General features: G+C 45.1%; 1 protein-coding gene across 1 annotated transcript; it reads right to left on the bottom strand.

The window, feature by feature from the left end:
* Positions 1 to 7,251: 7,251 nt before the first annotated feature.
* On the bottom strand, positions 7,252 to 9,686 carry Srp19 (signal recognition particle 19). The gene is made up of 5 exons (XM_089551263.1): positions 9,613 to 9,686; positions 8,865 to 8,940; positions 8,181 to 8,252; positions 7,926 to 8,037; positions 7,252 to 7,528 (listed from the first exon to the last, which is right to left on the bottom strand). Exons 1-5 carry the CDS (start codon positions 9,657 to 9,659, stop codon positions 7,377 to 7,379), a joined length of 459 nt encoding a protein of 152 aa, XP_089407389.1. The 5' UTR covers positions 9,660 to 9,686; the 3' UTR covers positions 7,252 to 7,376.
* Between the last annotated feature and the right edge of the window lie 301 nt (positions 9,687 to 9,987).

The raw sequence follows: 9,987 nt of genomic DNA, 5'->3' as shown, positions 1-9,987 counted from the left end.
ACTTTAATATATCCTTGGGAGTCCTCCATCACTCGTGGCGCAGTGGTGCAGCTGTTAAGCGATGCGCAACTGCCCCGCTATGGCAGGAGCTGCCACCGGTGGGGCTTGTGAGACCCAGGTTGCTCTTGCGGAGCAACCTCTCGCAACCACTGATGAACTGCCACAGTGCCACCTGCCACAGTGGTTAGTATATATATACTTTGAGAGTGGCCTACAACCAGGCAGGAGGTTTGGAGGCTGTGTGTGTGTGTGTAAACCTGCCAAATTTCCGGAAACTCAACCTGGTGGGCAGCCTGCCTTAAAGCAGGCTTAAGACATACAAAGAAAAGCACAATGGCTGAATGCGGGGACTGGACACTATAAGTGTTATCACACTAAAATTCACTTTTTTGGTTACTTTTACATACCATCCCCCGTGAGCATCTCAGTCCCCAGCAGTGGGAGTACAGCCAGAAGGAAAAGTCGAATGTGTTTCTGGCAGCTTTTGGGAATGGTGGGCAGAGCTTCTAGGATGCCCAAAGAGATCAAATGCGTGGCAGTAGTCCCAAATACTTCCTGGCGTGTCCTAGCATGCCAGTTGCAAAAGCCTGCTGCTGCATGCACCTTTAACCTGCCCTAAAAGGGCATGCCATAGAGAGTTTAATGTAAATGGAATAGTATACTTTGTTCCTTGCTTGAGTTCTTCCCCAAGGCCCATCATAAACACGAAATGTGCTGACGCAACTGCGTGCAGAACTTGTGGAATCTGGCCTGTTTTAGAGGGACAGTGAGGAGATCTCTACTGATATTTTTTTTAAAGCAAAATCCGATAGTTCGGCATTTAATGGCTCTGTTGCCTCTTGGCCGGCAGCGAAAGATGCATTTATTTCTAAGAAATTTGGATTCGATGTTGAAAAAGCTTTTCCCGCCGCTCCGATTCAAACTTGGGACTCTTATGACGACACAGGACTAAGTGACATGAAACATGCCGTAACGCAGATTCCGTGATTTCTGGCGGCCAGCAGTGCGGCCTAGTAGCAGCCGAAAAGAAAGCTACCACCAGCCGCACGTTGAACGCATCTATCGGCTATTGCGGCCGTCGCTACCATCGCTTCATTTACATTTGCACCGGCGTTTTGTCAGCATTACGATGGATCCCGTTCTCGAAGTCGTCAACGAAGTTCTCGCAAATAGACACCTTTAGCATACCGTGTGCCTTGTTACCGTTAGCGGAATACCGGGAGCCTGCCTACCGCCGGTGAGCAGGCGCTGATTGGTCCCGATGCTGCAGGCGCGCGCGCGTAGCTGCCGGGTACGTGGTGCCATCTGGCGACGTCAAGGAGATTTGCGCATGCATTGGCTATGCCTCAGTGATTCGTGGCTTCTCGTGTCCCAGTGTTGCTAGAACCATTGGTTCTAGCAACACTGTTTTGTCCTATGACGTCATCACGCTTGTACTTGCGAGTTTGGCCTGTGGCGGCGATACTTGTATTTTGGTTCTTGCTCTTTTCTACGTTACAAGAGCAATATGAGTGGCGTTTTTGTAATCAGGAGGTGGTATTCTGTCGATACAAGCCAACTTCAATTTCTCCTCAGTGTCCCTTCAAAAAGTTTTGGAATTGACCACTTCTCGGCGCAAAGTTAAGCAGGAGCCATAATAGAGTCTTGCATAGTTGTTCTTCCAAGGAATTGCTCAACAAGTCGCGATTTACTGAAATTTTGGGGGCCTATTTAAATTAGAGGTGTATCACTCTAGCTAAAAAAACGTTTTGTGGAGTTACATTATCACATGTTTTAACAGAGATAGCGCTCACTTTTGTTGTTTAGGAGCAATCGGTAGTCGCCCGTGGTGGTGATTTAGTAGCTATGGCATTCAGATGCTGAGCCCAAAGTCAGAGGGTCAAATCCCAGCCACAGCAGCTGCATTTTGGAGCAGACAAACTACAAAATCATCCATGCCCACATGCGCGACTGCAGTATATGAAAAGAAATATGCAGTTAAAACTCGATCTAACGAAACCCGATTTTACGAAGTTCCAGATCTAATGAACAAATTTTGATTCCCCGACAAGTGCCCCTAGGGTTCAATGTAACGAAGCAAATGACCACTAAACCTGATTTAACGAAGTTTTCCACAAATGACTGAGTAAAAGGAAAAAAAGTGGTTTCTCACTTATTTTGCCGCAATGTTTCACAGCGTGTTGTCAGTGTGCCGATAGCAACATTTAGGCGGCCAAGACATGGCCCTGGCTTTGTTTTGACGGGGCTGCAAGTTACGTCTCTGCACGGAAAAAAGGACTCTCAGTTAGCAACGCTTCCCACCTTGGCTTCGAATCCGTTTTACCTGATCACGGTTCCACGCACAGGCAATTCAGGCCGCTTTCGTGGACTTTTCATACGTGCAGGTGCGGGTTGTCACCAAATACGATGCCACGGTATAGCTTTTGGGTGCCGCTACATTATCATCTCGGGTTTTGAAGGGCGTAAAAATTCCTTCCCCGATTTTACAAATTTCCTGATTTAACGAAATAATTCGTGGCTGCTCTTCACCTCGTTAAATCGGGTTTCAACTGTATGTGCTGCACAATGTCTGTGGACGTTGAAGAACCCTAGGTGGTCTAAATAAATCAGTCTCTCATAGCCCACGTGCAGCTTGAAGGACGTTAGAACTTGCATTACCTCATGTTAAACCTGTCCACGACGTCTTTACTCTGGAAGGCTCTCTGGGCAGGAAGATTTTCACCTTATTTGTTTAAATGTGCGAAGTGTGTGCAACAAACAGGAACACCAATTGAGCATGTTTTACTTTCTTACAATTCACATGTAATGGCAATTTCTGAAACGTGGTTACAGCCTGATGTGCTTGCCAGTTTTACTTTCCCACCTTCTTACCCTTGCTATCATAAAGATCGCTTGTCAAAGGGAGGTGGAGTTGCGATTATAGTCAAATATGGATTATCATCTCATGCTCTTCCTCCCATCGACAGTGATCTCAAGTGTGTTGCGTCACATCAACTTTTATGGTAATCCTACTATCGTTGGCATCTGCAAAGTGCCGGGAGTTTGTCTTGACTTTGTCTTGACTTTATGGTAAAACTATGATCAGCTGCCATTATCATGTAATTGATTCAACTGCTTCAATGTCAGACCTAATCATTTGTCCAAATGGTATAACAAACTATACCACTGAAGTGCCTAAAACAGACGCTTGGGAGAGTTGGTAATCCACGATTATAGACTGCACGAAAGAGACAGGGACATGTTCTTCCCACATCCGCATCTTTTTCTCGCTGTCGACAATGATACTGAAGTGCATAATGGAATTCCTGACCATTAACTATGGTAGGATACAACTTAAAGGGACACTGAGGAGAAATTGAAGTTGGCTTGTATCGAAAGAATACCAGCTCCTGATTACAAAAACGCCACTCATACTGACAACAAAGCTCTTGTAACGTAGAAAAGAGCAAGAACCAAAATACAGGTATCGCCGCCACAGGCCAAACTCGCAAGTACAAGCGTGATGAGATCATAGAACAAAACAGTGTTGCTAGAACGAATGGTTCTAGCAACACCAGGAACCGAGAAACCATGCATCACTGAGGCGCAGCCAATGCATGCGCAAATCTCCTTGACGTCGCCAGATGGCGCCACGTGCCCGGCTGCTACGCGCGCTCCTGAAGCATCGGGACAAATCAGCGCCTGTTTTCCGGCGGTAGGCGGGCTCCCGGTATTCCGCTAGCGGTAACAAGGTACACGGTATGCTAAAGGTGTCTATTTGCGAGAACTTCGTTGACGACTTCGAGAACGAGATCCATCGTAATGCTGGCAAAATGCCAGTGCAAACGTAATCGAAGCGACTGTAGCGACGGCCGCAATAGCCGATAGATGCCTTCAACGTGCGGCCGGCGGTAGCTTTCTTTTCGGCTGCTGCTAGGCCGCACTGCTGGCCGCCAGAAATCACGGAGTCTGCGTTACGTCATGTGCACGTCATGTTTCACGTCTCTTAGTCCTCTGTCGTCATAGACGAATCCCAAGTTTGAATCAGAGCGGCGGGAAAAACTTTTTCAACTTCGAACCCAAATTTCTTAGAAATAAATGCATCTTTCGCTGCCGGCCAAGTGGCAACAAAGCCATGACATGCCGAACTATCGGATTTTACTATAAAAAAAATATGAATAGTGCTCTCCTCAGTGTCCCTTTAAAAAATAACACTGTGCCACAGTATGTTGCGTCCTGCATTACTACGCTAGCCAATCGCAGCAGTAAACGGAATCAGCTTTTTAGTGTTTGACCTTATTAAACAAATCAGGTGTCGAAATTCTAGACCTCATTTTTTTTTCTTATTAGCTTTTTGGTTAGCTAACACGAAAAGTTATATTAATTGGCCACTTTTTTGTCGTGGAGGAATTCTGTGCAGCAGTCCTGAATGTGGGCAGAGCTTCACTGCATGCTAGGGTAAGTTGTATCCGACTAAAGATGTTTTTTAAAGAAGTTTTAGAGGTTTACTCAGGTGTGCCCCAGGGATCGGTTTTCGGTCTAGTATAGTAATATCTATATATATGACCTCGCACGAGCTCTTGAACCCTGTGTGTCTATTAAGCTGTTTGCTGATGATTGTATTATTTTTAACACTATCAAATCGGTGAATGATAAGCTTGTTTTGAACGGAAAACTGCAACTACTGGCAGAGTGGTGTGACAAATAGGAAATGGTTATTAATCTTGATAAAACAGTTTGTCTGTGCATGAGTAAAAAATTAAGCAATTTGTTGCCACATAGCGCTAAACAGACACGGACACAGGGAGACAAACAGGACGGGCGCTCCCGTCCTGTTTGTCTTTCTTTGTCCGTGTCTGTTTAGCGCTATGTGGCAAGTGAACCATCACCAAGTTGCCCAAGCTTCCATTTAAGCAGTTTAATTTCGCATACAACATAAATAATAATTTAATTAGATACGCACAATAACTTGCAGCTGAAATGGATGAGACACATTGATACCATATGCTCCTCTGCCCACAAGAGCCACCGTGGTGGCTCAGTGGTTACATCACTCGGCTGCTCACCCAAAAGACTGTTTTGATCCTGGTCACGGTGGTCAAATTTCGATGGAGGCGAAATTCTAGAGGCCAGTGTACTGTGCGATGCCAATGCATGTTAAGGAGCCCCAGGTGGTCGAAATTTCCGGAGCTCTACACTACGGCCTTCCTCATAGCCAACTAAACTAAACCCACAAAAAGCTTGTTTTCTAAAGTTTTGGATGGGCAGCTGCCCTAGTACATTAACACTGAAGGCATATAATCCATTGTATGGCCCAGCCTTGAATATGCCTGCATTGCATAGGACCCCTACACGACAGATGACACACAAAAACTAAAAAATCCAACATCTTGCGGCCGGCTTCATCTTCAATCGCTAAAGGAGCCTCCACGGAGATTCCACGCGACCCTCCCGCCATAAGCATAGCTTTAGCCTTTAACGTATTTTTGCGCACACCAGTACATATAAGTTTTCATTTTTCCCCCCAAGGACAATTTCCGATTGAAACGTTCTACTTAACAGTCGCCCGTTTTCTTTACCCTCCTTAGATAACTAATACCATGCCATACCATACCAGAATCGGTGATCCTCTAATTTGTGTACTGCTGGAAGCAAAACAGTTCCACTTACAGTGAGCCAGAGCTTCCCACAATAAGCTTTGATCCTTTGCAAACAAATTGGGTGTTTTTTGTGGACGACTGTTAAACAGGAGGAAATGCCATGTTTAGAGAGGCTCAATATTTCCAGTATTATGAGCACAGGTTCAGAATTTCCAGTATTGTGAGCATAATGCAGGGCGTTGCACTAAGTTGTCTGTCCAAACTGAGCTTTCTCATTGCAACATGTAGTGCATATACAATGGTGGTGCATAGTGTGGACATACTGTATTGCAGTGACCATGCTAGTGTACAAAAAGCTTGGTGCTTAATGTCCATTGCATGCCTACAGCATCTAGCTGCTGCAGAAGTGTGTCGACAAGGGCATGTCTTATACCTGTGTTAAAGGTGCTTGTGTATTTAGTCACCTACGTGCTCACTGTACTTAGTGCACTAGGATAGTTTGTGGCACAGCAATGCATAATGCATTTCTGTTATCATTTATAGCGACAAGCATAGACAGTGGCGAAGTTTCAGCCACTGGCAACATCGGAAACCGCTTAGTCGGCTGTGGTGCTTGAGGCATAGCAGCTTGCTGCAATTCACATAATGAACACCAGTGGGGAAACAGTTCACAGAAGTCTGTTTGAGCATATGTGAGAGTAGGCTCTCGCTCTAGTAGGCTCTTTCTGAAGCTGTTCTCAGTACCATAATCATATGCTGGAACAGGCTGATATCATCAAGAATGGAAAGTAATATGAATAGCACAAATAAATTATGCGTACATTGCTCCCATTATATTGGCACGCAGATGACACGCAGAATTTTCATGCATATCAGGAAATCGTCATTATCGGCTTTAGCTATGTTAACCCAACTACTTATACAAGCCGCCTAGGTACACTATTGTATTAAGGCAGAAGCCTTTAATGCCTCATCGTTGTAAGCAGGAGGTGTCGACAGAAATGTCACGCTTTTCAATTGGTAGAAATGGTTGTGATGTCACAGTGCACGAATTTCAAGTGGGCCAATTGTACTTTGGCTAGTAACCATGCAACCAATTAAAGGGATCGTATAGTGATGCTCCAAGTAAGTGGGAATGAGTTTAGTTCATTGCTTAATTAGCCTAATTAACCTTTCTAGTCAGGCCAGATAAATAAAATTGAGTAGGAAATTGGTCGGATTCGGGAATCGAACCCCGGTCTGCGCAGTGCGAGACAAGCATGCTAACCACTCCGCCATGCCAGCTGGATGGTTTGGAAGGAACAAAGGCATATGGTGTCTTGGTTTACTCCCATCTTCCTCCCTTCCCATTATGGCGAGGTTCAGGTGTACATGGAGGTATGGGAAACAGATACATTTCCTTTCCTCAAAAACCAATTTACCAAACAGGCCGATGGCGTTCTATGGACTCCCTGGCAGCGTTGCACGACGCTGTCGCATTCCACTCTAAGGGGCGAAGCTTAACATCTTAACCACACATCAGTGACATGAGCGGCACCACCCAGCACCACCGGCTTCCAACTCACCGCACTTTAGGTCAACAAAGCATCCCCCTGAATTTTCAATATGAAACAGCCTTCCTCCAAGCCATACCAAATGCAAAGCCTCTCGTCTCCAAGACACGAACAAAACGTACAGGTGGAAAAGGTCTTTATACAAAACTTTCCTCCAGCACCCTGGACACATCAGTTTGTTTGATGAGGTGGAATGGCACACTGCAGCTGACTGGCAGTTGAGCATGTTTGACAGGATGGCCAGTCAGCGCTTCCCTTTTCCACCCTTGCCTCCTTTGCCTCCCTTCTTGGAGGCATTGGCACCACTCTGTGCAGGTTGCTCAGCACCGCCCTGCCGCTGTGTACGGGTCTTCAATCTCGGGATCATCTCACAAACATGATGCATCAGTGCTTTGCCTGCAACAGAAATCAATTGCAGTGTTTACTCATTTTCATGGAAAGGCAAAGGTGAAGTGACCAAATGTTACCAGCTAAAAGCATTACAGCTTAGCTACAGATGCTGCATTCTCTTCTGCCTGTTTTGTTTGCTTGAAGTGCAAAGTTCTTACCTTGCAAAGCACAATATTTAAACAAGTGTGCAGTATGTAATGTGCACAGAAAAGGTTTGCCACACATGTTCAACCTGTGTATGCATCCAGTTGTGACTTGCTGTTACTCATTTGTGAACGCACGTGAAACCAGAATTTCACAATAACTAGGTAGTACAAACTGGCAGTCCCTCATCCACAGCACTTTGTGTCATTTCTTGAGTTAAGTTCAGAACTCTTTCAGTTTAATAATTCGGGCAACTCACGTGTTGGATACTCAGGGTTGCAAGGTGTGTCATCATCGTTCTTCAGCTGGACTCTTATGCGACCTCGGTACAGCAGACTGTCCTTGTTTTGTTCCCGTGGGTACAGTTTGTTCTGAGATGAACAGAAATGGAAGTGGAGGAATGACATTATTTGTGTAATAACTGTATTGCAGGGCTATGACTAAGTCTTGTGTACACCATTTGTGCAAGCATGGAGTAAGTGCATGTCATTTGCTAATGTAAATGGCTACATACCTCAACTCCCACTTTGAAGCCTGTTGCATCAAGGACGTCTCTAATCTCCTGGTATGTTGGGTTTTCCACACACTGTCAAGAAGAAATGAACATGAGCGCCACATAAACAGCCCATAGTTACCAGACAACAATGCCTAGATTTCTTAATGGTGCAACTTGCTGCATTTATGCTCAGCATGTGCATTCTGGTGTCTGAGAACACCAGAATTTTTGCCACTAGTAAAAATATAGTGTCCTTGTCAACATGAGCATGCAGACAGAAGAACAACACATTCTAATAATGGCACAGCTAAAGTGAAGTGGTAAAAGCACATTCATATTTGTAATATTACTGCGTTCTGCAAATCCAAACTCGGGCATATAACCTGACACTTTAACTGGCTTTAGACAGCATCGTACAACAGGCATACAAGGTTCTTTAGACTAAACACAGGTGTGCTGTAAATACTCGATTCAGGTGAGCTCATTGATTGCATAAATGGCACAGAAGATTCATATGAACGGCCACTACCACATTCCTTGCAACAAGTGCACCCTTCCTATTGGAGTAATCGGCTCTATTATTAGACACCTCGCTAAAGAAAAAAAAAAAATCCAATGCAAGCAGACAGCCATGTAAGCACTTGTCACGCGCATTACCAGTTTTAATTTTTACATGGTTTTCAGTTCTTCAGGTCGACTTACTTTCGATTTCGGTAACCTCCGGCCTTCGGCAAGAGTCTTTTTGCTGTTTATGTACGCTGGGTATATACAGACCCATCTGTTAAAGCAAGCAGGACAAAAATAAGTACACAAAAAGACTCCAGGCACACTAAATAGCCTATCAGTTGGCGTTTCCTGTACGAAGGCGCCTCAGCAATTAGCACAGTAAAAAGCACGACAGCACACGTAAAAAGACGACTCGGGTAGGCTGGCGCGGTCTTCTTTCTTGTGTTGCTGTACATCGCACCTTCTACAACGTAAACATCCATCAACTCGCCCACCATTCCACTATTCCAAAACTCCTGTGCACAGCTGCGAAAGTCGCCAAGATCGCTGGTGCTGGTTAAGCAGTAAGACCTCAACCGCGGACAGAACCGTTTTCATAGGCATGGAGCGCCGGTAAAGTGGCCAATGTATAACAGTTTCTGACTGCAAAAGAGAAGCAGGACGAGATTTAGCAAGCTCGTCATGAGAACACAGCATATGAGCGCATATCTTAACAGTGATATTCATGCAATTTTTCCTTCAATTGGCGAAGTTCGTTCCGGTTTAGATCTGGAGAGGGCAGAAGGGAACGAGTTGTCTCGCGTGTACACGACATATGTGGTTTTTCATTGGAGTAAGCAGCCAACAGGTTGACGGTAGTTTTAGCTATTTTAACGGGGAACACAACGTGGCGCAATTAGGGCGAATTTTAGGCCCCTGTAGCGAAGGATTTCGGAAATAATACCTTTCACGGTCCGAGTTCTGTTTGGAAGCTAAATAGGAGGCTGCCATGTTGGCTCCGGGACAACCGTGGCGCCCCCTCACGTCAAAATTTTGTTTTGAATTGTTGCCAGCATTGTCGTGCATTCCCGCTGCACTATGTTCTTGGCGCGCTGCTTGGCGGGATTTTTTGTAACGTTACGGAAGCATAGAGGAAGGAAATTTTTTTTTCTTCCATGCGTTCATGGACGAAGGACACAATCCATGCATTTTCGGAAGGCCGCTAACAGTTCGTTATATTAACTCTATGCAGCTAACATGACAGATTTGTCTGAGCATAAATGTCCGTCGAAAAGTTATAAAAGGTTACAGCGTGTACCACTGAAAGTACAAAAAGTGT

The sequence above is a fragment of the Amblyomma mixtum genome, chromosome 6 (genome assembly GCF_055824585.1).
Source record: "Amblyomma mixtum isolate Tamu chromosome 6, ASM5582458v1, whole genome shotgun sequence".
Classification (NCBI taxonomy): domain Eukaryota; kingdom Metazoa; phylum Arthropoda; class Arachnida; order Ixodida; family Ixodidae; genus Amblyomma; species Amblyomma mixtum.
This window is presented reverse-complemented; position numbering and strand designations above follow the sequence as displayed.

Coding starts and splice junctions, on each gene's coding strand:
- Srp19 (XM_089551263.1), bottom strand. CDS start 9,659: ATGGCAGCCTCCTATTTAGCTTCCAAACAGAACTCGGACCGTGAAAG. Junction 8,253..8,864: donor GGAGGTTACCGAAATCGAAA/GTAAGTCGACCT, acceptor TCTTCTTGACAG/TGTGTGGAAAACCCAACATA. Junction 8,038..8,180: donor GCTTCAAAGTGGGAGTTGAG/GTATGTAGCCAT, acceptor TGTTCATCTCAG/AACAAACTGTACCCACGGGA.